Source organism: Arvicola amphibius, chromosome 6, assembly GCF_903992535.2.
Source record: "Arvicola amphibius chromosome 6, mArvAmp1.2, whole genome shotgun sequence".
Lineage (NCBI taxonomy): Eukaryota > Metazoa > Chordata > Mammalia > Rodentia > Cricetidae > Arvicola > Arvicola amphibius.
The window spans coordinates 27,256,397-27,284,122 of record NC_052052.2 but is presented as its reverse complement, the minus strand read 5'-3'; the positions used below and the strand labels follow the sequence as shown (position 1 = coordinate 27,284,122).

At 44.8% G+C, this 27,726-nt stretch overlaps 1 protein-coding gene across 1 annotated transcript; it reads left to right on the top strand.

The window, feature by feature from the left end:
- Positions 1-166: 166 nt before the first annotated feature.
- On the top strand, positions 167-27,574 carry Gnl2 (G protein nucleolar 2). The gene is made up of 16 exons (XM_038333523.2): positions 167-371; positions 3,708-3,792; positions 4,706-4,800; positions 6,616-6,755; positions 10,171-10,355; positions 13,862-13,928; positions 14,681-14,839; positions 15,339-15,452; positions 17,613-17,741; positions 18,666-18,770; positions 19,522-19,680; positions 19,852-19,965; positions 23,632-24,104; positions 24,822-24,901; positions 25,983-26,068; positions 27,386-27,574. Exons 1-16 carry the CDS (start codon positions 308-310, stop codon positions 27,536-27,538), a joined length of 2,208 nt encoding a protein of 735 aa, XP_038189451.1. The 5' UTR covers positions 167-307; the 3' UTR covers positions 27,539-27,574.
- The last annotated feature ends 152 nt before the right edge of the window (positions 27,575-27,726 follow it).

The following is a 27,726-nucleotide window of genomic DNA, read 5'->3' as shown; positions in this document are numbered from 1 at the left end:
CTCTCTTTCAGGTGGGACTCACAAGGAGCCCAACGCTGTTGGGTGACCCGGATGTTGCTATGGAGGAGACGCTTGGCGGTTGCTAGGCCAGGAGCAGAGGGAGCCGGGCGGAGGCGGAGCTGGGCCAACTCAAGGAAAACGCCAGCGCGTTCTCAGGAAGTCCTTCTGGGCCGCGCGTGGCGCGAGCGGAAGTGACGTCACCCGAGTTCGGGGCCGAACGTGTTTCCCGTAGGTCGCCTTCCCGGCAGGGAAGTTCTGAAGTAGTCTACCCCGCGTGTAGCCAAGCTGCGTCGGTACTGTCGCCAGGATGGTGAAGCCCAAGTACAAAGGACGGAGCACCATCAATCGGTCGTCAGCCAGCACCAACCCGGGTACGGCGGGCTGGGCGGATCTAGGCCGCGGGAACCCGGGGTGGAAGGCCCGGGCAGTGCGGCGAGCCCGCGGTGTGGGCACCCACTCCAGAGTTGGGGCACGCGGCATGCCAGCCTCTGGCAGGTCTGCGGCCTCTCAGGCTGAGGTATAGAGAAAGGCAGGTGAAAAGTGAACTAGGACCCTGGAGTCTTGGCACACGCCTGTCATCGCAGCCCTAGGCAGAGCATCGCGAGTTCGAGGTCGCCTGGGCTACAGGGCACAGACTCTGAAAACACAAAGTGGAGTAGGTTAACCCAGGGGACCATTACATTCGTGCCACGTTAGCTTTGACCACTAAGTAGCATTGACTCTTGGTATCAGATGTTGTATAGGCAATCCTACAGATAAATATGACGATGATTTTAGTACGGGTGTTTAACACTGGGAAGGCAGAGCAGGCATATCTCAGTGAGTTCGAAGTCAGCCTGGTCTGCATAGTGAAAGTCTGTTTCAAACTAAAAAAAAAAAATAAAATAAAAAGTTTAGAAACGCTCTTGTCTTCATGGAGCTGCCATGATAGCTGATCTCAGTATTTTCTTTCAGTTTGCATAATTAAGGCTTTAGAATTATAAAGGCACTCAAGGAGGATGGAGACCCCTGGGAGATTAAGAGCTCACTAACGCTGTTCTTGCAGGAGGACCAGAGTTCAGTTCTCAGCACCCAGTTCAATTGGCTCTCAACTGCCTGTCACTCCAGCTCCAAGGGGTGTGTGATGCCTCAGGCCTTCAAGACATCTACACTAACATGCATATACTCACATACATACATATACTTTTTTTAAAGAAAAAAAACCGCAGGCACACTGTTCATATAGCAATACAAAATGTAAATATACAAAAGTTTAAAGTTGCTGCATTACTTTGCTATCTTTCATAGCAGCATTTAGTCATATAATACCATTTATTTGGAAAACATACTTAGGACTGGTTGGCCATTCGTTTGATGTTGTATTTAAGGAGAGTTTAAGTTCATCAACAGTTTTAGAATACAGATGTGAGCCTTGGGGATGAGGAGAAAGAGGTAGTCAGTCAACGGGCACAGAGCCAGGTGTGTGTGTGTGTACTTCTCAACAAAGAGTTTCAGTAATTTAGTTTTATTTGGGGTTTTCTCTTAGAATTTAGATTATGAGGGGCTGGAGAGATGCTCAGGGGTTAAGAGCGCTGGCAGCCCCTGCAGAGAACCGGGGATGTGATTTCTAGCATCCACGATACTGACAACCATCTGTAACTCCAGTCCCAAGGGGTCTAACACCTGACACTGTGTACATTAGTTACACAGACATTTGGGCAGGACACCCACAGATAAAGTATAAATTAATAGAATTATTAACAATTTAGAATAGGAGAACTAGCTATGAGTTCAAAAAGAGGGTTTCTAGATACATGGCTTCTAAACCCAGAAGCTTCAGGTATCAGCATATAGACCATAATTTATATGGAATATGACCCAATTTTAAAAAAAAGCATCACCATTTCTTGACCTTTAAGGCTACAAATAGTTCTTTGTCTTTTTAAATTTTGTTTTTATTTTGCGTGCATTGGTGTTTAACCTGCTTATACGTCTGTGTGAAGGTATCAGATCTTAGAGTTACAGATAGTTGTGAACTGTCATGTGGGTGCTGGGAATTGAACCTGGGCCCTCTAGAAAAGCAGTCAGTGCTGTTAACCACTGACCCATCTCTCTAACCCTCCATCTCTCCAACTAGAATATTTCCTTTGAAAATATTTACCCAGGGCAGTGGTGGCGCACATCTTTAAACCCAGCACTTGAGATCCAGAGGCAGGCGAATCTCTTGAGTTCCAGGCCATCCAGAGCTATATTCTTTTCTTTAAAGAAATTTTTGATGTTTGATATTCCAAAGTCTGTTTTACCATAGATATTTTCTTTTTTCTTCCTTCCTTCCTTCCTTTTTGGTTTTGGTTTTGTTTTTCGAGATAGTGTTTCTCTGTGTAGCAGTTTGGTTGTCCTGGAAATCGCTTTGTAGACCAGGCTGGCCTCGAACTCACAGATACCCACCTGCCTCTACTTTCCAAGTGCTGGGATTAAAGGCGTGCACCACCACTGCTCGGCCACAGATACTTTTATTCTGGGCAAGGCAAGGTAAAATGGGAAGAATAAGTTCCCCAAATTGAAATCTTGAGTTTAATGAAGTATCTAGATAAATGTGCCTCAGCGTGCTGTGAAGTTGCCTTGTGGGGCTGCTCTATGCTGCTGATCAGGTTGGTCTTCAAAGTCCTTATTTAAGAGAGGATTGCTGGGCGGTGGTGGCGCATGCCTTTAATCCCAGCAGAGGCAGGCTGATCTCTGTGAGTTCGAAGCCAGCCTGGTCTACAGAGTGAGTTCCAGGGAAAACAGAAAAATCCTGTCTTGGAAAACAAACAAACAAAAAAGGCGGGGGGTGGGGAGTGGGGTGGGGTGCGGACTGGTAATTCACTTTGTTAATTCCTGTACTTGAGAGGCAGAGGCAGACTGATCTCTGTTAGTTTGAGGCCAGTGAGGCTACATTGAGGGACCCTGTCTCAAACAATCAAAAAGACGGGGTCTGGAGAATGCATGCTGGCTGCAGGATGATTTGAAGATTGGCTCTGTGTAGTTTTTTTTTCTTTTCTCAGTTTTGCCAATACTCCAACTATATTTTTAAAGATTGTTTTATGTGTTTTTGTGTTTTGCCTGCTTACGTGTGCACGCACATGCACATACATATCATTGTGTGTGCCTGGGTCCTGCAGAGGTCAGAAAAGGGTGTTGAGTCCCCTAGAACTGGGTTGTCAGCTGTCACATGGGTATTGGGAACTAAACCTTCGTCCCCTATAAGAAAAACCAGTGCTTTAACTACTGAGCCATCTCCCCAGCCCCTGTTGTCTTGTTGTTGTTGTTCTATTTAATTTATTTGTTAAACAGAGACCTAGACCTAGGTATCCTTTGGTTGAGAGCACAGGCTGATGAGATGCTTGTGTTTAAATTCTGGCCGTGCATGGCCACTCATTGTCTCGTTTCTTAGTCTGTAGTCATGCTGATGTTATGTGACGGTTGTGTGATTGAGGTGAGGCCGGTAGTGGGGACAGCAAGGAGCCAGTGCCAGAATGAAAGCTGGTGATAACTGAGTCCATTCTTTCGGAAGGCTCTAACCTTGTCTTACCACATTCTCGTAGTCATTCATTGGAGCAGCATACGGAGAGAGTAGACATTCTCTGACAAAGTTAGCTTGGCTAGTTGAGTAAGCTGTTTGTGCATTTTAAACAATGACTGTACTTAGCCAATTGTTGGTTATCAAATGGTTTATTGTCTGTTTCTAGATCGAGTACAGGGAGCTGGAGGCCAAAACATGAGGGACCGGGCCACAATTCGGCGCCTGAATATGTACAGGCAAAAGGAGCGCAGGTGAGCATTGGGCATAGCCAACCTTTCCTTTTGTTTATGTCCTGAATTTAAAACTGAGACTTAATCACCCCTTGTTCCCACCCCTACTTTCTCCATATAGGAGCAGGACGTCATTTCCTGTGAGGGTTGCTTTGATAGCACAGTTAAAGGCAGGGTAGTAGATGGTGAGGCGGTGGTTGTTTCCTAACACTTCCCGGCAAATGGTCATCCTGTTCCTCACACGCTGATCTCCAACAGTGCTGTGTCAAATCTCAATTAAATACCCATCAGATACAAGTACAGAGTGTATAGACTACTTTGAAAACTGCCAGGAAACTTGACTTTTAGAGCCAGACTTCAGATCACAGCATTGTGGCACTGGGATGCTCTTCACAGCCCGGGGTTCTGCTGAGGCAGCCTCCACTCCAGGGACTTGCTGAGAGTGGCGTTTTGCTAGCTGGTTTTAATTTGTTTGGTAATTAGATTCATTTCTTCTAAAAGTTGTGTGTAAAACATAAACGTCAGTAACCTAACCTGCCTTTGTCGCCTACTTTGCAGTTTGTTTTAGAATTTTGAGTTCCAGGATAAATCATCCTCTACTTAAAATTCATTTAAACCAGCCTTTAAATAATTACCAAAAAAACTCAAGTATGCGATTTTTTTAAAAAAGCAAACAAACAGTAAATGGATTTTTAAACATCGGCATTGTTACTCATCTAGCAGAAATCATTACGTGCTCTGTTGCAAGAGGTTAAACGGCTTTTGGGCAATCTGTTTCAAATGTAGAAGGACTTTTTGTTTACTGAGTCTGTATTTCATGATCATCTTAAATCCCCCCACGTCCTCTGGACGGAAAGCATGGTCTGTTCGCCAGCCTGTGCTGTTGCTGCCGTTCTTCTGTCGTCAACCCAAATCTGTTATTTCCTCAATTTAGGAACAGTCGTGGTAAAGTGATTAAGCCACTGCAGTATCAGTCAACTGTGGCTTCTGGCACAGTGGCACGAGTGGAGCCAAATATTAAATGGTTTGGTAAGTATCGTTCCATATCTCTGCTCTACAAATGTATGTCGCATGAAAAGGTCTCAAACGCTGAAATGTCCAGAGGGCTTTGGTGAGTGAGACTGCCAAAGGCTCTAAAAGGGAAATAGAGCACCCATAGTGGGGAGAGCAGAGAGTGGTGGGCTCCTCACACTGTTCCTTTGGAAGAGCACTTGTTCTTAGTCGGAAGTGGGCCCCGGAGACCACAGAGGCAGATAGCACCTTCCTCATAAAAGCGTCTGCAGAGCCAGGCGGCGGCAGTGCACACATTTAATCCCAGTACTCGGGAGGCGGAGGCAGGCGGATCTCTGTGAGTTTGAGGCCCCCCTGGGCTACAAGAGCTAGTTCCAGGACAGGCTCTAAAGCCACAGAGAAACCCTGTCTTGGGAAACAAAACAAAACAAAAGGCGTCTGCAGACCTGGGCCCATTCATCTGTTTCTAGTTACCTGGGAGATGGTTGCACTAGAAATGGCCTTGCAGCAGGATGATGCCTTTATTGGTCCTTGGAGTGGTGAAGAGAGTTTCTCCAGTCACAGGGGGATTGGAGCTTCTTTAGGAATTCCTGCTCTTCACTTTAATGTGGAGATAGTCATTGTTTGCCTGGCCTCTGACCCCTGTGCTAGTGCAGGTGACCCTTGCCTGTCACTTGTTTAATGCCTTCTGATAGGCTGTCCCCCCTAAGAACTGAAACAGAAAGAGGCAAAGACAGTCAGGAGGAGCTCAGGGGAGAGTGCTTGCCTGGTATACGAAGAGTCCTAGGGGCTACCACCATCACCACAAAAGAAGTAAATGTTGATGTATGTATATGAATGCCAAAGAAGGCTGTGGAGGGGTTGTTTATCATGGACTCCAGGTCCAGAGCATCTGAATTTGGAATCAAGTTGTGTGTGTGACTGGAGGCAAGTTATTAAGTCTCAGTCCCTTAACTTCCTAATTTCTAAAATGGGGATAAGAAAGGTACTGTTCCAAGATGGTTGTAGTGGAATACACTTATAATTCTAACACTTGGGAGATGGAGGCAGGAGAATCAGAAATTCAAGGCTAGCCTGAACTACATGAAACCTTCACTCAAAAAAAAAAGGGGGGGGGGGGCTAGTGAGATAGCTCAGTGGTAAAGATAGTTACCCTCGAACTTACCTGAGTTCTGTCTCTGGAAGCCACATAATGGAAGGAGGAAAGGACATCAGTAACTCCTGCAAGTTGTCCTCTGATCACACAAGGGCTGTGGTCCTCCCCATCATAAGTCAATATAAGAAGAAGTCCATGTGACGTGCTTAACATAGTGCTTGACGTTCGTGTCTGCATGTGCTCTGTGGACCTGGATGCTCTCTAACCTCAGAAGTCTGGCGTTCTCCAGATGCCATTGTCTCCTTGTAGATGTCCTGAATATCTTAGCAGTCCCTTCGAGCTCTCTTAACTCTGAGTTTTGGGGTTTCTTCTCTGTCTCTGTGAATGATCAGCTGCGATTGGCTCTAGGTTTCTTTGCCAGGACTGGCAGGAACTAAGACATTTGTCAGATCTCAGTTCCACTCAGTTGTTTAATTTTTGGTTTCATCCAATCAGGAAGTTGGGCTCGGAAAACTGTTGAAACCCATTATGTGTCTGAGTTGGTGGGTGAGTCCTAGTGTGTGAGTGCGAGAGAGGCCCACCACCCCTTTCATAAGTTGCAAAGAGTGACTGGATGTGCAGGCGCTTGAGTAGCTGAGAATGACCTATCATCTTGCCTTCCCCACGTCAGTGAGGAGATGAGGGCAGAGGCAAAACCAATCCCTTATTAAATGGCAATGTCTTTATCTGTGAAATAGGAAACACTCGTGTGATCAAGCAGGCATCATTACAAAAATTTCAAGAAGAAATGGATAAAGTTATGAAGGATCCATACAAAGTTGTCATGAAACAAAGCAAGTTACCGATGTCTCTTCTGCGTGATCGAATCCAACCTCATGTAAGATGAAGCGCCGTGTTGGTGGTAGGGTTTTGTGGACCAGCTTTGAGCAGATAACTGTTTGCCTTCGGCTTTCATAGGCAGCAGTGGGAACTAGGAGACTTGGCTCTCTCCTTTGCCACTCTCTGTATGGATTGAGTCTGGCCCAGGAGGTGCAGTGCTGTGTGACTCCAAACAAGGCTTTGCAGCCAGACCTGAGTTTCGGTCTTCACATATCCCCTCCTCTATCCTTTTACCTTTCTCCATGAATCTTAACTTCCCTGCCGTAAAGAGAACATGCCTCTTTTTCTGTTTGGATACACCTGGAGCACCTGTGTGTAGACCAGTGAGCACGCAGCACCCCACTACTAAGGCTAAAGAAGTGACAGCTGTTCAGGATGTTACCCATGTGTGTGTGCATGCATGCCTTCACATGTGCTCATGGAGACCGGAGACAGCCTCAGCACTTCCTACCTTCCCTTTTTTGCTTTTTGAGGCAGGTTCTTTCACCAGCCTGGAAACTACTAAGTAGGCCAGACTGGCTAGGAGGCCCCTGGGATTGGCAGTGATAGCTCATCATCTCTGGGGAGCTGTAGAATGAAGGTTGAGATGGAAGGAGTCCTTCGGTGTTTTATGCTTCCCAGCCTTTGTGAAATCTTGGAGGTGGTTTCAGCTGAAGCAAAGGGTGCATTCAGATTGTTGTTCGCTGGAGTTCTGTAGTACAGTAAGGGCTGAGTCTGGCCACAGCAGAATGAGTTCACACAGAACAAAGAAGTGGCCTAATGTTTGCCTGCACGTTTTAACTTGCATCGAATAATTCCCAGAAACAGCCAGTGCACATGCTTCAGTGCCAGTCTGAGGAGGGGAGGAGAACATTGACATGCATACAAGGATTAAACAGTTCAAAGAAAAGTGTTTACTTACAGAACAGAAATCAAAAGCAAAGCTGCCTATTGCCTCAGGTTTTGTCAATTATGTTCTGTTTTATGATGGACTAGAAGAATGGCACCTATTAGCGGAGTGACTGTTTTCCTTCAGGGAGACATGAGCATAATTCATGAACCACAGACAAGCTGCTCATTTCCCTTGTTCTCTTTGTCTCTTCTCCCTAAAGCCATCTTCTAACCAACTATTGAATCCCATTTCTGGGAAGAACAGAGGTTCTATTGTGGATTTATTGCTTTGTTGCTTGTTCCAGTTGTTCCTAGCTCAGATATCTGATGTGTGGAACGAAGGAACCTTCAGTCATAGGAGGCAGCTTGTTTGTGCTTTTGTTCTTATTGTTGGTTTTTGTTGTTATTTTGGGTTTGTTTTGTTTTAGTCTTTCAAGACAGGGTTTCTCTGTGTAGCCTTGGCTGTCCTGGAACTCACTATGTGGACCAGACTGGCCTTGAACCCACACAGATTCACCTGCCTCTGCCTCCCAAGTGTTAGGATTAAAGGTGTGCACCTCCACCACCCAGCCTAGCTTGTGTTTTAATGCAGGAAAATATTAAGAATAATTGGTGAGCTTTCTGTTTTGGCTTTGAAAACCCTTCCTATTTTAATCTGGAGGCTGTGGCATGGTGTGGACTGTAGTTCTGAAATGGTTCTGCACAGCAAAGTCAGAACAGATATGTTTTAACTTTTGCGTGTTCATTTCCGTCTGGCAGATGTATTTCTGTAGCAGGGTAATAAAAATATAACTAACTTTGCATATGTACTTTAATTGTGCAGTATTATAGTAAGCTTATGAGTTCAAAACCATGTGCTTCATAGGTTATAAGATTTTCTTTAAGATTTGATTTTAATTGTGTGTGTGATGTGTATGTGCATGTGAGTACAGGTGTCCTGGGGACTAGAGGTTTCACATCCCTTGGTATTAGGAGCCATGTGATGTAGGTGCTGGAAATTGAACTCGGGTCCTCTGGAAAAGTAGTATGTGTTCTAAATTGCTAAGCCATCTCTCCAGCCTAGTTAGGAGATTTCTAAGGATATTTTTGCTCATATTTGTTTTAAAAATTGATATATCGATTTTGTGTGTACTCGCGTGTATGCTGTTAGGCAACTTTCAGAACTGGATTCTCACCTTTATTCAGCCTTGTGAGGCAGGGTCGCTATTGTTTTTGCTGTACTGTGTACTCTCCCTGCAATTACAGATTCACACCACAGCGTCTTTTTTTTTTTTCTTTTATAATTTTTTTTTTGCAGGAGTCTAACTTATTTTTATTTTATGTACATTGGTATTTTGCCTGCAAGTATGTCAGATCCCTTGGAACAGGAGTTAGAGACAGTTGCTAGTACCTTGTGGATGCTGGGAATTGAACCCAGGTGCTATGGGAGAGTGCTCTTACCCACTGAGCCGTCTCTCCACCTCTACACTGCGTCTTTTTACATAGTGTTTTACGTGCCTTCCAGGGATAAACTGGCTTTACTGAGAGAGCCCTCTCCAGCCCACTCACACTGACTTAGAACACATTGCCACAGAAAGTGCTCTTTTCCTTGTGGGTGATCCCTCAGGTAGGAAGTAAGTGGTGGCCACTGAAAGACCAGAGACAGTTGGGGGTTGGTGGACGATAGGAAGGCATGGGCTGCTGCATCACTCGGGACTTTCCTAGCTGGTCCTTACCAGGGCTTTGTACTAAGGGGAAGAAGGTGTATTTTTGTTTTGTTTTAAAGGAGTCTCTGCAGGCTCTTAACATTCTGATACATGGGCGATCCTAACTCAATCTTGGACTTTTATCCTGCTTCAAGAATTCCTATGCCTGTAGCTCCTTTACAGGCGCATCAAGTTCTAGTTAGTATCAGATTCCTTTATCACATCTAACCTATTATTTTGGACTTTGGCTAGATGTTTTTCATCTGAAGAGTTTCCATGTGTATTTAATAAAAATGTTACCTAAATTAGGGAGAATGTTATCTGAAACTAAAATGCATCTTATAAAACAAGCAATTCCTTTTAGCCATGAGAGAAATTAACTTCCAAGAAAAAGTTGACATTTACAGTTGGTTTAAAAAAGAAAAAAAAACGCAAATTTGACTGATTGTCCTTGACAAAACCTGTGAATTAGGCGAATTTTATGCACCTTGTTTGAAAGCTCCAAAGAAGGGTCAGAAACCAGGTTTATTGTCATCATTGTAGCCCTGATTACGTTTGACTGGAGGCTGTGATGGGGAAGGAAAGCAGAGTTTGGCAAGTCTCACTTGGCTGGTCATACTCGGTGTCTGTATTGCCTTTAGATTCCTGCGGGGAAGCTCATAGCATTGCAGAAAAGAAGAAGCCCTTGTGCAATTTAAACAAGCATTGCAGATTTGAATCCATACTGGGTCTGTGCTCTCCTAGGTTTTGGTGTGGTCTGGGAAAATAAGTGCAGCCACCTTTCCCTTTCCCCGGGTGGTTTTAGCTTTGTGCTCAATGTTTTCCTACATCTTACCTGTGCTTCTCCTTCGTCTTCAGAATGCAAAGGTTCACATTCTTGATACTGAAAGTTTTGAAAGTACATTTGGTCCAAAGTCACAAAGAAAGCGGCCAAACTTGTTTGCAAGTGATATGCAGTCCCTTCTAGAAAATGCTGAAATGTCCACTGAGAGCTATGACCAGGGCAAGGACCGTGATTTGGTGGCGGAGGACACTGGTGTAAGGTACGCATTCGATCCTTGCTGCTGTGCTAGCTACAGAATGTCTTCTCTGAGCTTTGTGTGCTGCTGGGTGGCGTGGTGGTGCTCAGACTAGAGGCGTCAGTGCAGTGGAGGCCAGACCAAAAATAATTCCACATGGCTTCATCACCGCATACCGCTCTTCACTCCCAAGGAGAAAGGAGCAGTGTTTTCTTCTTCTGTAAGTCAGTGGTGTACACTGCCATTCGAAAATTACAGAATGTAATTAAGTTGGAGATTGGCTCTGACTTCCTGGGTCTCTAGATCACTGCGGCTTATGGTTGATCTTTTTCTATGACCTTTCAAAGATAATACGAAAATGTGATGAACCTGCATAAAGGTTTCGGGGTTTGCTCGTTTTGTATCCTTTTATTTTGTGTATGTCTGTGGGTTTATGAGTGCCACAGTAAGGAGGTCAGGTTGTCGGGCTTCCAGCGACCATTTGTACACACTGAGCCATCTTGCCGCCCTCAGCTTCATTTTGAATTATCACACACAGTGGTGGTTTTCATTATGGCATTTTCATGTGTGTGTCCTACTTTGTGTAGTGAGTTTTTATTTTCATTTTATATTGTTTGGGAGAGGAAGGATCGTAAGCTTTCTTCAGTCTTGTGGGGAGTCATATACTAAAGATGGCAAATCACCCATCGGGATTCCCCGCAACACCTCTTTTGTGAGATAGAGTCTGCTATTTAGCCTTGACTGACCTGGAACTCACCTTGTAGAGTTATTACATAGCCTCAAACTCGCAGAGATTCTCCTACTCTGCTTCCCAAGTGCTAATCTTAAAGGCGTGAGCCACCACATCTAGCTATAGTAATTTTTTATTTACAAATATACCTTTTTCAGTAGACTTTCACTGTGGCACGCTTTGTTAATTGGATAGTTGTGCTGTTTCTAGGTTCTCCTGTGGTCATCAGTGACAGAGTCTTCCTCATCCCTAAGAATTATTGAGAGGCAAACTAGGCATAGTGGCATATGCATTTAATCCCCCAGCACCTAGGAGGCGGAGGCAGGTGGATCTCTGTGAGTTTGAGACTGCCTGGTCTACATAGTGAGTTCCAGAACAGCCAGAGCTACATAGTGAGGCCCTACCTCACAAAACAAAACCAAAAAGGATTACTGATTGGTAAGTCATGATATCAAATCAAAGGGTGTGCGAACTTTTGATAAGCAGCTGCCACCTTGTCCTGTAGACAGGCTTAGCTTCTCTTAGGCAGTGCTGGAGGACTCCTGTTCTCCCCACATCCCTGTAACGATGTGCGGGCCGGTTTAGCTGTCACACAAAGATGTGAAGACTACCATGGTGTCACCTCATCGCTGTTGCCATCCCATCTCAGTAGAGAAAAGAGCAGGCCATCTGAGACCAAACAGAAGTAGCATATTCACTTATTAGAATTATTTGAATGTTTGTGTTCGTGTAGAGGGGTGTGCCTGTGCACATGGACAGAGAGGTCAACTTGAAAGGTCAACCTTTTAAAAAAATTTAAAAAAAAATATGTGTATAGGTATTTTGCATGTCTGTATGTATGTGCCAAGTATGTTCTTGGCACCCATAGAGGCCAGAGAGGGCATTGGATTCCCTGGAACTAGAATTTAAAGATAGTTGTGAGCTACTATGTAGATACTAGGAATTGAACCTGAGTCCTCTGGAAGAGCAGCCAGTGCTCTTCATCCCTGAACCATCTCTCTAGCCCACAGGTATCTTCTTCTATTGCCCTTCACCTTGTGTTTTTGAGACAGTATCTCTTGTACCTGGAACTTGCTGGTTGCTTAGACTAGCTGGCTAGCAAGCTTCAGAGATCTTCCTGTCTAAGCCTTCCCCTGTGCTGAGATTACAGACACACTCCACCATGCCCAGCTTTTTTCTTGTTGTTATTGGGGTTTTTGTTTGTTGGTTGCTTGGTTGGTTTTTTTTGTTTTGGTTTGGGTTTTTTTTTTTTTTTTTTTTTTTTTTTTTTTTTTTTTTTTTTTTTGAGACAGAGTTTCTCTGTGTAACAGTTTTGGCTGTCCTTGAACTTGCTCTGTAGACCAGGCTAGCCTCGAACTCACAGGGATCCACCTGTCTCTGCTTCCTGAGTGCTGGGATTAAAGGCATTTGCTACCACTGCCTGACTTAACTTTTTTATTTATTATTTGTTTATATGTGCATGTGTGCCAGAGTGTACATGTGTGGTCAGAGGACAACTTGTGAGAGTCAGTTCTCCTTCCACCAGGGATCAAACTCAGATTGTCAGACTTAGCAGCAAGCATCTTTACTCAGACATCTCACTGACCAATATTTGAACTTTTTTGTTGGCTTTGCTGTCGTCTTCCTTTAAAAGGTAGAGTAGATAATTGGGGAGGACAGACTATTTTTGTTTCATTTTTCTTAAATAAATGTCCTTGAGGCTAGTAAGTAAGCAATTAGAAACTTTATCCAAAAAAGTGCCTCTCTCAAGAGCTGTGAAGTGTAGGTTGTGACACAGGTCCTGCTGTGCCCTTCTTAATTCCTGGTGACAGTGTCTAACTACAACCGTGCCTTTTCCCTTTTTATTTACTTATTTTTTTATTGTAACATACATGTGACATAGAATTTGCATTGGTGCCCAGCCATATCACTGTCAGCTCTGAATTCTCATCACCCTAGTTTGACAAGACTATGTATGGATGAAGGAAATCACACATCCTTTTGTTTGGCTTATTTCATGTGGCATGATACCTTCAAGGTTCACTCAGTCTCGTGGCAGTATGGCATAATGTCCTTTTTATTTATTTTTTAGTAGGATTCTTTTTGTGGTTTTTAATTTTTATTATTTTTTAATTATGTGTGTTTAATTTTTAAATATGTGTGTTTAAGGTTTTGGGGGGAGTTGTTTGTTTTGTTTTGATTGATTTTATTATCTTAGTGTGTTTTGCTGGCACATAAGTGTGTGGACCACATGTGTACAGTGGCTGCAGAGGCAAGGAAAAGGTGTCAGATCTCTCAGGACTGGAATAACAGACAGTTGTGAGCCAGCCGTATGTGTGCGGGGAAATGAACTCAGGTCCTCTGCGAGAGCAGTAAGCAATCTTAACTGTTAAGTTGTCTCCAGCCCCTGCCTTTACCCACCTTTTGATACAGGGTCTCACTGTGTAACCCTGGCTGGCCTGAAATTCACAGAGCTCCTCCTGCCTCTGTTTTCATGGTGCTAGAATTAAAGGCGTGTGCACTACTCCTGGCACTGTCCTTCTTAAAGCCAGCTGTGCATCATCTTAGGTATTCTTTCCTTTGGTATATTTTGGGCTCTTTTGTTTTGGGTGGTTGTTGTGTATGTGTGTATATTTGCATTTTTGAGGCAGAGTCTTATGCACTCCTTGCTGGCTTGGAATTAACCATGTAGACCAAGTTGTCTGATCACAGAGTTCCTCTTCTGCCTCTTGAGTGCTGGGATTATAGGTGTGAACCACCACCGTTTCCTTTTAATCTTGATAATGCTTCAGTTGCTCATTTCCGGTCCTTTCTTACCTAGAAATGAAGCTCAAGAAGAGATATATAAAAAGGGGCAGTCGAAAAGAATATGGGGAGAGCTCTACAAGGTAAGACTCGTATTCCCGGGGTGGCTCCTTTGAATTTATGAGTTTGCAGGCATTGACTGACAGCGGAAGCTCTCAAATGAAATAATGCTCTGCTGCTGGCTTCATCCTCTTCACTCCATGAAGAAGTGTGATGTAGCCTCCGGCATACGACCACAGTGCTTGAAGGGAAGAGCACTTGTGTTCTGTGTTGCCTGTGAGTCTTCTGTAGATTACCTGTGAGGGTGATGCCCCACGTGGTTAGTGTGGCATAAGAATTGTAGGGTATTCAGCCTCGCTATCTAGTCTGCAAGGGAAAGCACATGTCTGGGAAGGGAAGAAAGGTACATACTCCCGAGTGCTGACCTAGTGCTTTTGAACTGGCTGAATAGTGTTATTAGGAATTCTGAGCACAGCCGTGTAATTAGTCAACCATAATAGAAAACTAGTGCCATAAAGGTAAACTAAGCAGATTTAATTTTCTGTAAAATACACAAACTCATATGTACCTTGTATACCTAGTACTTGTGAGTCGGGTGGATTTGCTCTAAGTTATCTTTCCTATTTGAAATCTGACAAGTTTTGTATATTGTTAGAATGAAAAACTTTGGAATTCTGCTCATTGGGCATTGAGACTGGATGTCACACACCCACTCTCCTCAGTAGACTATTTGCAGTTGCCTCTAAATGCCATTTCCTTCCTTTGGGTTCTCTTAAATGTCCCCCTTCATTTTGTATGTACTGTAACCAACCGTTTCTGCCTCTTTGATTTGCAGGTGATAGACTCATCAGATGTTGTAGTTCAAGTACTTGATGCTAGAGATCCAATGGGTACTCGTTCCCCTCACATCGAAGCTTACTTGAAAAAGGAAAAACCCTGGAAACACCTCATTTTTGTACTCAATAAGTGTGATCTTGTTCCAACTTGGGCGACAGTAAGTTCAGCTTCTGACCTAACCCTCTGCAGAGGCAGCCAGGACAACCCTTTCACTGCACACCAGTGCATGGTTCTCGACACAGCCCTGAAAGGTCACACACTTGGGACTATGGTCACTGGCGCGTTCTTATGAGAACGGGCTAATATGAACGCTCATGGTGGGCAAAGCCACCTTCTGTCCTCGGACTGGGGGTAGCCCTGCAGGAATTTCTGTCCCCTCCGTGGAGGCAATTGCCAGTCACTAGCTGCTTCCCCATTGTGTTCCATTAATTGCATTTGGTAGTCATGATAGCTTTTCTGGAATATTGTTTTGCAGTCAGTTATTAGACGAAAGACAAAGCACTAACTGTCATACTTGAAAGAACATCTCAAAGAATTACAGCTGTTGTTCCCTGAGGCAGCACTATTTGAAGCCATCCAGTAATTCCAGCTCAGATTCCTCTGAATATTGTAAACAAACAAACTATAATTTACCAGCATATTTTCTTCTCCCCTAGAAACGTTGGGTTGCTGTGCTCTCCCAGGACTACCCGACACTTGCTTTCCATGCGAGTCTCACCAACCCCTTTGGAAAAGGAGCGTTCATTCAGCTTCTGCGGCAGTTTGGGAAGGTAGGGGGGGGGGCTGCTTCTGCTGTAGTTGTATAGCTGAGTTTATGTGAGGGGCTCGCTTGGGTGTCCAAAGTTGCTAACTTCAGGTCAGCATCTGGGAGGTTGAGGCAGGAAGATCAAAAACTTGAAGCCAGGCCAGGCAGTGGTGATGCACGCCTTTAATCCCAGCACAGCAGAGGCAGGCATATCTCTATGAGTTCAAGGCCAACCTGGCCTACAGAGTGAGTTCCAGGACAGGCTCCAAAGCTATAGAGAAACCCTATCTCAAACAAACAGACAGACAAAAGTTTAATGCCGGTATGGGCTTCATAATGAAATCTGTCTCAAAACTGCAAGTTGTTGGCTCACTTCTTACTGTTTAGAGGTATAAAAACTCACAGGCCATGTGAAGTCCGAAGGGTCTGAGATGTTTCCTCATTTCTCGCTTGTCCTTCTTTGTGCCGTATCCCTGCCAGCCTTTGCCAGAGGATAGGTGCCCAACCCCATACTCTGTGATCCCCATCACTTCAGGAATATCCTGGAACCAGATCCCCCCTTTCTGCCTGGCTCTAACAAAAGACATGGCTCTTGTCCCACCCTTCCTCATTTCCCAGAAGCAATTTTTGACTCTTAACCATCATTTCTGGTATTTCCTATGTGCTATTAGTACATGTTTATGATTTATTTCTTATTTTCCCCAACTCTTCCCCATGGTTTTACATACTTATTAAATGTTTCCTGCCTTAAAAATTTAGGACTAGGTTTTTGTTGTTGTTGTTGAGTGTGTGTTTTTTCTTTGGTTGGTTGATTTGTTTTGGTTCATTGGTCTTTTTGGTTTTGTGTGTGTGTGTGTGTGTGTGTGTGTGTGTGTGTGTGTGTGTGTGTGTGTGGCATTGAATCCAGAGCCATGGACGTGCTAATAAGAACTTCTTACTACTGAGCTACAAGTCCATTTAGAAGTGGTGCTCGTGCATGCTCCCTGTCTCTCTCGAACTCATTGTTTTATGGGGAGGGTTTTTTATTTTGTGGTGTTTTGATACCAGATCTCACTGTGATCTGGGCTGGCTTCGTATTCACTCTGTAGCCAAGGCTGGCTTGGAATTTGCAGCAGTCTTTCTGCCTCAGCCTCCTGTTGGCTGCTGATGCTGAGCACAATTAGGTTGCTTCTGTCCATCTTCCCTGCACACATCTTCCACTCCCCCTGCTTCCCCTGTACTGCGGACAGCAGTGTTGGGCTAGTTGCTCCTTGGTGTTCACTATTCTGGCTGAAATGCCATTCACAGCGGTCCACTCGGTGCTGTCCCTGCAGCTCTCTGGTAGAGGTCTTTGTCTCTTCTGCTGTTTGTCCCTCTTTCCTGTTGTTTCTTCGTATGTTTACTATTCGGACAGATACCCTGATGAAAGATAGAGGCAGGCAGGTAACCCACTCCACAGCTAGCCTTCTCCCATGGGAACTGGCTCCTCCCAGCCTGGGTCTGCCTTCAAAAACTGTGCCAGGCACAGTGGCACAAGCTTCTAATCTCAGCTACTCAAAGACAGGGAACCTCCTCCCCCTAAAAAAGTCACTTTAGCTCAGGACTTTGAAACCAACCTGGACAACATAGAACTGGTATCAAATTGAAAGCAAAAGTTCCCACAACCTTGATAGAATCTTGGTGTCTCTTTTGGTGTGGGGATTGTTGGGTGATAGATATCACTGAAGGCTAATATTAATTAGGGACATGGGCATTTTCCTTGGGTTTGTATCTCCAGAAGGAAATCTTGAAGTTTGTAGATTTAGGTCTGGGAGCTCTGGGGGAGCAGGGTGCTAGAGGGCTGGTCTCACTGTGGTGGCTAGAGTTGGGCGGGACTGAACACTTGCCTTTGCTGCTGCTACAGTCAAGGCTGTGGTCAGACATACGTGTCCTGGGTGGGGATCGTTAGTCTCTCCAGTACCTGGTGTTGCACCAAGATGAGGGGATGCACGAGCTCCCTTTTCCTGTGTTTGATCTATATGTTGTTAACCTAAAGCAAGGATGCTTTACATGGGTGCCTGAGGACGTGGCTTCACTCAGTTTCACATCAGGTTGTGTTGTGCTCTGCACTGTAGTAAGTAGTCTTCCATTAGCCAAGTAACACAGCCTGACCTAAGGGGATTCTATGGCCGCATATTATGTGATGGGAAGTCTTTTCTTTCCACAGTTGCACACAGACAAGAAACAAATCAGTGTTGGGTTCATTGGCTATCCAAATGTAGGCAAGAGCTCTGTGATAAACACATTACGATCCAAGAAGGTCTGCAATGTGGCCCCCATTGCAGGAGAAACAAAGGTGCGTATGAATTCTGCTCTGCATTGTATGTCTATGGAGATGCGAGTGTTTAAGATACAGAGAGCTTCCTTCTGTCTCCCCTTCCTCCTGTCCTCTTCCTTTCTCTGACAGCACTAGGGATCAAACCCAGGACATCACACACATACACCACACTGTTGTGTACCTGGCACCTAGTCCCTGTCTCTTCCCAAGATTGAGCGTGCCTTGTATGCTACTAGGTTATTGTGGTGGGATTTGGTTGGTGTCCTCCATAGTTAAGTCTTCTGAAAATTGCCACTCCCAACTTTTTTTTTTTAAGATTTATTTTATTTTGATGTGTATAAGTGTTTGGCCTGTTTGTATACATGTTCACTGCATGCATATGTCTGTTGCCAACAGAGGCCAGAGAGGGCACCAGATCCCCAAGAACTAGAGTTACTGACAGTTGTAAACTGCCATGTGGATGCTGGGAACTGAGCAAGTGCTCCAAACCAGAGCCATCCTTCCAGCTCCTAATTCTAATAACCTTTTGCTTTGATAAAACCAACCCAAGAATATTTGGCATCCTGATTAAAAAGGAACAAAAACTTAGTCTTTAGGTAGATTCTGGTATTTGGAAGTCAGTGGCAAAGAGGCGAACAGTTCTGTGCTTCCGAGCACTTTGAAGACTTGGAGAGGGTCACTGGTGGGTTTGCACAATGTTGAATGGAAATCCTGCCTCTGCCTTATTCTAGGACTCTTAGCGATGGAACTCTAGTTTGTGCTTGGTGGGAGTGTGTCATACTTGGCTTAAGTAAAAGGGAGAATCTGGCCCGATGGTTCAGCGGGTTGCTTTTCTTCGGCCCTCCCTTCTCCCCTTTCTAACTTTATACTGTAATATCATAGATTTGTGAAGTTAAGCTTTCGTATTTGACTCTGGCAACACTTAGAATTTTCTGTCTGTAGGTCTGGCAGTATATTACCTTGATGCGTCGTATATTCCTTATTGACTGCCCTGGCGTGGTTTACCCCTCTGAGGACTCAGAGACCGACATAGTGCTCAAAGGAGTGGTGGGTATTTGATCTTCACAATTTTCATTTTGTTTTCATTTTGGGGAGCCCTGAGAGCTTTTGCCACTCCTCGTTCAGAAGGCAGTCTGGGGTCAGCCTGTGTAACCAGACGCAGGAACATGATGCTGAACAGAGCGGCCTCTTTTCCACTCAGCCTGCCTCAGGAGGTCGAGGGGCTGTGGGCATATCTGGTCAGTGTCATCCTGCAGCAATATGTAGTTTCCACATGGGATCCAAAGGGAAGCGGGGCTTGTTTATGCTTGGTGATAATTCATGTGTGGGTTTCTGGATTGAGTCATCTTGGAACCCAGGCATTTCCTCACTTGTTTCTGAATGTGACTGAACACTTTAAGCGATCCCCTTAACTGCAACCATGCTTCTAGCATACATCCTTGGCACATTCCTCCCCTTCCTTCGGAAATTCTTGGATTCCTTTTTGTGTTCTGGGTTGTGGAATTTGCAGACATTTTTACCATTCCTGCCAGTGAGTAACACAAAGCATTCCAACTTCCAAGTTGCCTGTGGCGGCCACAGTCAGTTTGCGGTAAAGTTGGATTAGAGTTGATCTCTGGGCTTCATGACTGTGGTCAGCTCTCAGTGGTGCTCCTTGCTCCTGCCTAGTTATCTCAGACACAGACTCTAGCAAGGCCCCACTCACTTTGTGATACTGAAATCTGTTTTGCTTAATAAAGATCACTGAGTTTTTCTGTCTGTGCTAAGAGTCGAACAAAGCATTTCCATTACTTTCTAGGTTCAAGTTGAAAAAATTAAAGCTCCTCAGGACCACATTGGTGCTGTCCTTGAGCGAGCAAAGCCAGAGTATATCAGCAAAACATACAGGATTGACTCCTGGGAGAATGCTGAGGACTTCCTTGAGAAACTAGCTCTCCGTACTGGGAAGTTACTGAAGGTGAGCCAGTATGTTTGGAGATTGGCACTGGGACACACAGACTTGCCGTCATGAGAGCAGTAGGAACTGTGTCAGCTAGATGCTGATGAGCAGCCAGGGTGGCTGAAATGACCCCCATAGGGAAGTACTTTGCCCTTTGGGTTTAACTGGGAGTCTGTCCTATCTTTGCAGGGCGGAGAGCCTGACTTGCAGACTGTGGGTAAGATGGTTCTCAATGACTGGCAGAGAGGTCGGATCCCTTTCTTTGTCAAGCCACCCAATGCAGAGCCACCAACAGCTCCCCAGGTAAGAACAGGGTGAACACAGCTCCTGAAGGAAAGTGGGTTCAAATGACCCCGATGTGGTGTAACTTTTGGTTGTCTCCCTTCGTGGGGTGTTGTAGGAGGCCGCCTGTTAGTTCCCAGCTGCTCAGCCCCAAAATAATCACACAGAAACCATATTATTTGCAATACTGTTTGGACAATAGCTTAAGCATATTTCTGGCTAACTCATATCTTAAATTAACCCATCTCCATTAATCTGTGTATTACCATGGGTAAAGTTCCAGTCTCCAGCAGGGCTCCATGGCTTCTCTTTGACTCTGTACTCTTTCTCCCAACATTCACCTAGCTTTCCCCATCTAGTTCTGTTCTGCTCTGCCATGGGCTCAAAGTAGTTTTTTATTAATCAGTGGTAATCACAGCTACAGAGGGGAATCTCACATAAGAAAAGGGGAAATGATGTGGAAGGTCCTTCTGTCTATGTGTTGCTTTTATTCATTAATTAATAAACTGCCTTGGTCTGTTGATAGGGCAGGGTAGAACTAGGCGTGGAAAACTAAGCTGAATGCTGGATGCTGGGAGAAAGGAGGTGGAGTAAAGGAGAAGCCTCATAGCCCCACTGGATGGAACGTTACCTAGTAAGCCACAGCCACGTGGTAATACGTAGATTAATAGAAATGGATTAAATTAAGATGTAAGAGTTAGCCAATAAGAAGCTAGAGCTAATAGGCCAAGCAGTGATTTAATTAATACAGTTTCTGTGTGGTTATTTCAGGAGTCCGCATGGCTGGGAAATAAGCTAGCGGCCTCTTACAACAGTGGGGCAGCATCTTCATTTCTGCTATGTGTGTGTCATTCCAGAGCGGGTAGACTTTTTGAGGAGCATTAGAAACAAAAAAGCAGAAACAAGACAGAAGAATGAGTGCAGGTACCAGCCTCTCTTCTGTGGGAGCATAGGTGTTGCCTAAGTTCATTCATGAAGAAACCTTTATTCATACTAACCGCAGCCTCAGGAACAAGGGAGTGAATAGGAGCCCTTGCATTAAAGAAAGCTGAGAGTGCATGGAAGGAGTTGATGTTCTGGCTAGGAGGTGCTGGGCTTGGGGACTGAGCTGAAACATGAACAGGAAGCTCCCTGCTTCCACATAGGTCTTACCTGGACAGTGGCTTGTCCTAAGACTCAGTATTAACACTTGACTTTGGTGTTTCTAGGGTAGCAGAGGGCTTCAGTAAGAAGCAGACAGGTCCCTGCTCTGATGGACTTAGATAGATTCTAGTGGTGGGGCTGGAGTCGAGGTATGTAAGTGCATGTACACATGTGTGGTGGATACTGAGTATACTGTTTTTCCACTTCATTTCTGAAGTTCTCTGACTATTGAGGTTCTGGTTTTAATTTCCAGAGTTAGTGGAGACCCCACAAGTCGAGGACTTGGAGTCCCACAGCCTGCTATGGGACTATAGCATCACAGTTACACTCAGCCAGCTACGAATTCAGGGCTCTGGAGTGCGGTTTGCTAGAGGAATAGCATGACTCAGGAGAGTACTTTATCTGTGGTTACTGGTTTCTTACAGAGGCTAAAGGTCAGAAGAGCCCAATGAAAACCATGCCTAAGCCATGTAGGAAGAGGCAGCACCTTGTGTTCTTGAGCTGGGTGGGCACATCAGTGTCTTTACCATCGTAGAGGAGTTTTTCATTATGTAGATGAGCCAGTGGCTATAGGTGATTCAGCTCAATCTCCAGCCCTTCTTCTCTCCCCAGAGGTTGGAGGTGGGACTGTGAGTGTTGCCTGATTCTTTTTGCTGACTGGGTCCTACCTGAAACCAGCTAGTTCCCATTAAAGTGTGCTGGAGAGGTGTTCCTCAGAGATACCAGGTGGCACACATCCCTCAAAAGCATCCAGAGGGTTTAGGGCCTCTGTGCCAAGAACGTACTTTTTTATGTACTTTTTTTTTTTTTTTAATGCTTGAACGCAGCCAAGTACTCAGAGTTGTCAGTATTGTGAGGGCGCGGCCAGGATACGTGTTGACGGAGTCGAGCAAGACTTGTGAGTGGGGTTAGGGAAAGCTTCCGAGGAGCTGGCCCCTCAGCAGAGATCTCTGACTCATAAGAACGACCCCTACTCCGTGTTTCTCCCTTTTATTTTTCTTTGGTTCATCCTCCTTTTCCTGTGGGTGAAGTAGTAATTTCTTGAAGATCTGAAGGCTAGAAATTGTCAGATGTGTGAGCTTACACCTTTCATCCCAGCACTCAGGAGGCAAGGCAGGCGGATTTCTGAGTTCGAGGGCAACCTGGTCTATAGAGCAAGTTCCAAGACAGCCAGAACTACACAAAGAAACCCTGTCTTGAAAGAAAAAAAGAAATCTAGAAATCACTTCACTGCTAAATGTACTAACTTTTAAAATTTGTGATTTGAATATGTTTGTGTACACACATGTGTGCCATGGTGTACCTGTGGGGATCCAAGAACAACTTTGGGGAGTTGGTTCTTGATTTTCCCCATGTGGATTCTGGGCATTGAACTCAGGTTGTGAGATTGGGCAGTAAGTGCCTTCACCAGCTGAGCCAACTTGCCAGCTCAAAACATACAAACTTTTGTATAATTTCCTCCATTTCATGGGTTCTGGACTTGTTTAACATTTTATACAGCCACACTTTGGAGAGTCATTATTTGAGTCTAGGTCACAGAAATAAGATTATCACATGAGAAATGCTGTGGAAAGCTTGGCACATGCTGTCTGTTCATGGATTCTCAAAATAAGCCATTCAGTGTTTCTAGGCTCAGTGCTCATTCTGTATTCTGGCCAGGAACAACTCTTTGGAAAGAGGTCTCCTTATATTTCTACTTATACTTCCTGGTCCTCGTTTGACCTGGCTTCTACTTCCTTGGACTTGTGTCTATTTTTCTATGTGCCTCCTCTGCTCCCTGTTCCTAATAACCAAAGAGGACACTCACTGGTCATTTGGTTTCATTGGCTTGGTACCTGATGGGGAAGCTGAGCCAATCACATCTGGCTTGTGTGTGGCCACCTGGAGCCAGGTAGATAGATGAAGGGGGGCAGTAGAGAGGTGCGCGGGCTCGTGCTCTCTCTTGTGTGCATGGTGATTGCCTGGCCCGTTTGGACTTTGGACTTTCTCCGGTAGCGTGAGTTCCCCGTTCTCAATTATTTTTTTTTAATTAATTTATTTATTTATTTTTATTTATTTATTATGTATACAATATTCTCTCTGCATGTATGCCTGAAGGCCAGAAGAGGGCACCAGACCTCATTACAGATGGTTGTGAGCCACCATGTGGTTGCTGGGAATTGAACTCAGGACCTTTGGAAGAGCAGGCAGCGCTCTTAACCTCTGAGCCATCTCTCCAGCCCCCCCGTTCTCAATTATTAAATTATATCTGTTGTTTTGAGCTGGTCTGGTTATTTTAGCCTACCTATCGAATACGCCATCACCAACAGATACCTATCCTCCAGAATCACAGCTCTGTCACTTTGGTCCTTTGCGGTGCTGGCTGCTGTACTGACTTAGGTTGGCTCAGAGTGGATGAGCGATGCAGCTCAGATTTGAGGGTCTTCCCTTCTTTGCTTAGATCTGAGAGGAGGATTGCTCCCCCGAGAGCTGGGTAGGAATTGAAGCATGGGTTTCCTTTTCTGGTTCTGCTTGTTTCTTCATGCCTCTTTTGGTCCTCTCTAGCTTCCACCTTCCTCACCACTGGAAGTTCCCACAGAAAAAAACCAGAACAACCCAGAAGAAGAGATCTCGGAAACCCTAGCTGAAAAGTCAGATTCTGTCATTGAAAAGGAACCAGAAGCAGGCCATTCCCAAGACTCAAACTCAGAAATGCAACAGATCCTCGCACGTGTTCGCCAGAACTTCGGCAAAATCAATGTGGGGCCTCAGTTTTCTGCGGATGACCTGGTTCCTGTGGAGCTGTCAGACATGGAAGACGACCTGGACAGCCTTTCTGCAGAAGAGGGGGAGGGGGAGGAGGAGGAGGAGCAGTCAGGAGCAGGACCAGCGGATGCTGTGCAAGAGCCTTCCCAGGACTCTCAGGAGGAACCAGTGGAAAAGGACACCAAAGCAGTGATTAGAGCCTTAGATGAAAAGATTGCCAAGTACCAGAAGTTTCTAAATAAAGCCAAAGCTAGAAAGTTCTCAGCCATCCGGTAAGATCTTTCTTCTACTCCTCCTTCTCTTTTCCTCCCTCTCCTCCTCTTCTTTCTTCCTCCTCCTCTATTTTCTCTTTTCTTCCCTCCCTCCCTTCTTCCTTCTTTCTTTTTCTTTGTTCTCTCTTCTTTCTCTTCCTTCTTTATTTTCTCTTTCTTCTTCCTAATTAGCTTACCTGGTTTTTCCTCACTTGCCATGGACATTGACTTTGGTGTTAGAATTTTAAAGGGTTTAGGATGGAAGCCAGGGCCTGTGTCTGCTGGGCAAGTGCTTTACCACTTAGCTGCAATCCCAATCTGAGTAGTATTTTTCTAGGAGCTAGGAGTGATTGCTTTTAAAAAACAAAAACGAAAACAAAAACCAGGGGTTGTGGCACATACTTTTAATACCAGTACTTTGGAGGTAGAGGCAGATGGATCTCTGTGAGTTCAAAGTCTACAAGAGCTAGTTCCAGGACAGGCTCCAAAGCTACAGAGAAACTCTGTCTCAATTTAAAAAAAAAAAAAAAAGGCTGTAATTTGACATTTAACAGCCACCTGAAGCCAAGGACCGTGACTATCTATATTTAGCTTGAGCTATAAAAGCTGCTATACACTGGCTGTATCGCCCACAGTCACCATAAACATGGATTTCCTTTTTACCTCTCCACATCGGCCTGTTGAGGGTAGTTAAAAGGGAGTGCTGGGCAGCTTTGTAACCTCGCTTTTATTTTTCAGAATATCCAAGGGCTTAAGTGAAAAGGTTTTTGCAAAATATGAAGAAGAGAAGAAAATGTCTGCAGAAGTCAGGGATGCAGGTAAGGTCGATGCTTTGAACCTTTTAGACTTGTTTGGTACCTTTAGGATAATTTCCTCCATCCAGGCAGATGCTAGGTGTCTGGTTTCATATCCTACTTCCATGCAAATTGGATTCTCCACTTGGAATTCTGCACATTTGTTAAGATCAAAGTTGATAGCTCGGGAATATTGATTTTTCAGAAGTGCATATTGCAGGTGGTGGTGGCATATGGCTTTAATCCCAGCAGGCAGAGGCAGGTGGATCTCTGATTTCGAGGCCAGCCTGGTCTACAGAGTTCCAGGACAGCCAGGGATACACAGAGAAACCCTGTCTCGAAAAACAAAAAGAGAAAGCCTCATTTTTGCCAGGCGATGCTGGCACACACATTTAATGCCTTCAGTTGGGAAACAGAGACAAGCAGATCTCTGTGAGTTGAAGGCCAACCTGATCTACAGTGTGAATTACAGGACAGCCACAGCAACACAGAGAAACCCTGGCCACAAAAAGAAAAGTGCATTTTAATAATTCACAGTTGAAGAGAAGGTTCTGCAGCCAAATTGGGGCAAGAGGTCTGTCTTAGCCACTTTTCTATTGTTGTGATAAAGCACATGACCAAAGCCGCTAATAGAAGGAAGGGCTTAATTGGGGCTTACAGTTCCAGAGGGGTATGAGTCCATCATGGAAGGGAGTGTGGAAGCAGGCAGGCAGACATGGCACTTACCGGGCAATTCATATCCCATTCCACAAACAGGAAGCAGATAGCACATTGAGGATGGCTGGAGGCTTTTTTAGCCTCAGAGCCCACTTCTATGACACATGTCATGTTTTCCAAGCTGTTCCACCAGGTGGGAACCAAGTATTAAAACCTTATGAGCCATTGGGGCCATTCCCTCCAGACCAGCACTTATGTCATATAAACTTACTGATAGTGTCTGAGTGCTGCAGCGCAGACGCCACTGTGGCCCTGGCCTGCTGCTGTAGCCCTGCTTCTCTCTGCCTCCTTGCCCAGGGCTTGTACCCACTGTAGTCTTCCAAACAGATTTTGAAATACTGTTTCTATTTTTAATCTCCTCTCTGTTTTATGTATCATTTGTACCCAGCACCCACCAAAAAGGGAAGGAAGCGGAATGCAGAGATGGAAGAAGAACCTTCAAATAAATCTCAGAGGATGCTGACCTGTAAGGAAGTAAGTATTCTGCTTCTTTTAACGAGGCAGGGTATAGAAAATAGAAGTCCATCTGGTCATGGTGGCGTATCCTCACCATGCTCACCATGCATTTAGTCCCAGCATTAGGAGGCAGAGGCAGGCAGATCTCTTGAGTTTGAGGTCAGTCTGGCTTACATAGTGAGTCCTTAGACAGCCAGAGCTGCATAGTGAAACCCTGTCAGGGGAAAACAACAACAACAAAAACAGTAGAAGTTCATTTTGAGGTTTGTTTTTTTTACATTTATTATGTGCACAGGCATCTCATGACATGGTAAGCCCCTGGAGATCAGAGGACAACTTGTTGGTTCTATCACATAAAAATGTGTCATGGGAATGGAGCTTGTCAGAAAACACCTTTACCACTGAGCCATCCCTTCAGCTTTTTGTTTGTTTGTTCGTTCTTTCCTTTGAGGCAGGGTCTTGTATGCAGTCCCCTTATCTTGGTCTCTCAAATGCCCAGTTTACAGGAATAAGCTATCATACCAAACTAGAAGTCCAGTTCCCAAGACCTGTTCTTTCAGAAACAAAAGAATTTAGAACTGAGAGTTCTAGGAACCCCACTAACCAACACAGAGGCTTAATTTTATTTATAAATGCTTGGCCAATAGCTCATGCTTATTGTTATCTAACTCTTACACTTAAATTAACCCATATTTCTCATCTATGCTTTGCCTCGTGGCACATGGCTTGTTAACTTCATTTTCTATACATTCTGCTTCCTCACAGCTAGCTGATGTCTCCTGATTCTGCCCTTTTTCATCCCAGTATCCTCAGTCTGATTGTCCCGCCTAACGTTATCCTGCCTTGCTATAGGCCAGTCAGCTTCTTTATTAACCAGTGAGAGTCATACATATTCATAGTGTACAGACATATTATTCCACAACAGACCTGATATAATTTAATTTCGGTCAAGAAGTGGCCCACTAAATAAAGGTCCTTGAGTCTGAGTCTTAGTTCCAGGAATTCTAGGTTACCATCTTCAAACCTGTGTCCTGTTGGCCAGAAGAGTTGGATAGTTTTGTCTGGGTCCAGGGAGGTGACAATCAAAGAGTACAGCTGGTGAGGCAGGGAGATAACTGACCCCTGGGAACACAGCTTTGCAGAGCTGAAGCAGACCACCTGGGGAGAGGATAAGGGCTGGGCCAGTGAGAGTCATCTCCCCTGATGGACACTCCCTGAGCTTTGCTTCCATTGCTGTGGTAGCTGCACAGCCATGGAGAGGGCTGGGAACTGGGCTCCTGTTTCATGACCTTCAGTGTTTAACTGATTTTTTTTTTTGTCATTTTTTTTTTACAGCGGAGGAGAGCAGCACGTCAGCAACAATCCAAAAAAGTTGGTGTGCGCTACTATGAAACACACAATGTGAAAAATAGAAACAGAAACAAAAAGAAGACGAATGACTCAGAGGGACAGAAACACAAGCACAAGAAATTCAGACAGAAGCAATAACATCTAGAAAGTTGTTTATTAAATTATACAAAAATATGCAAGTAGGAATTGTGTTCATTCTTTCATGCCCAGTTGGCATCTATAAGACACAACACACTTTGGGAAGCCCAGCAGTTGAGGCTGTGCCCCAGTGCTAGGAACAACAGTAAATCCTCAGCCCCAGAGTTTTTCAAACATTTGTCCTGGCC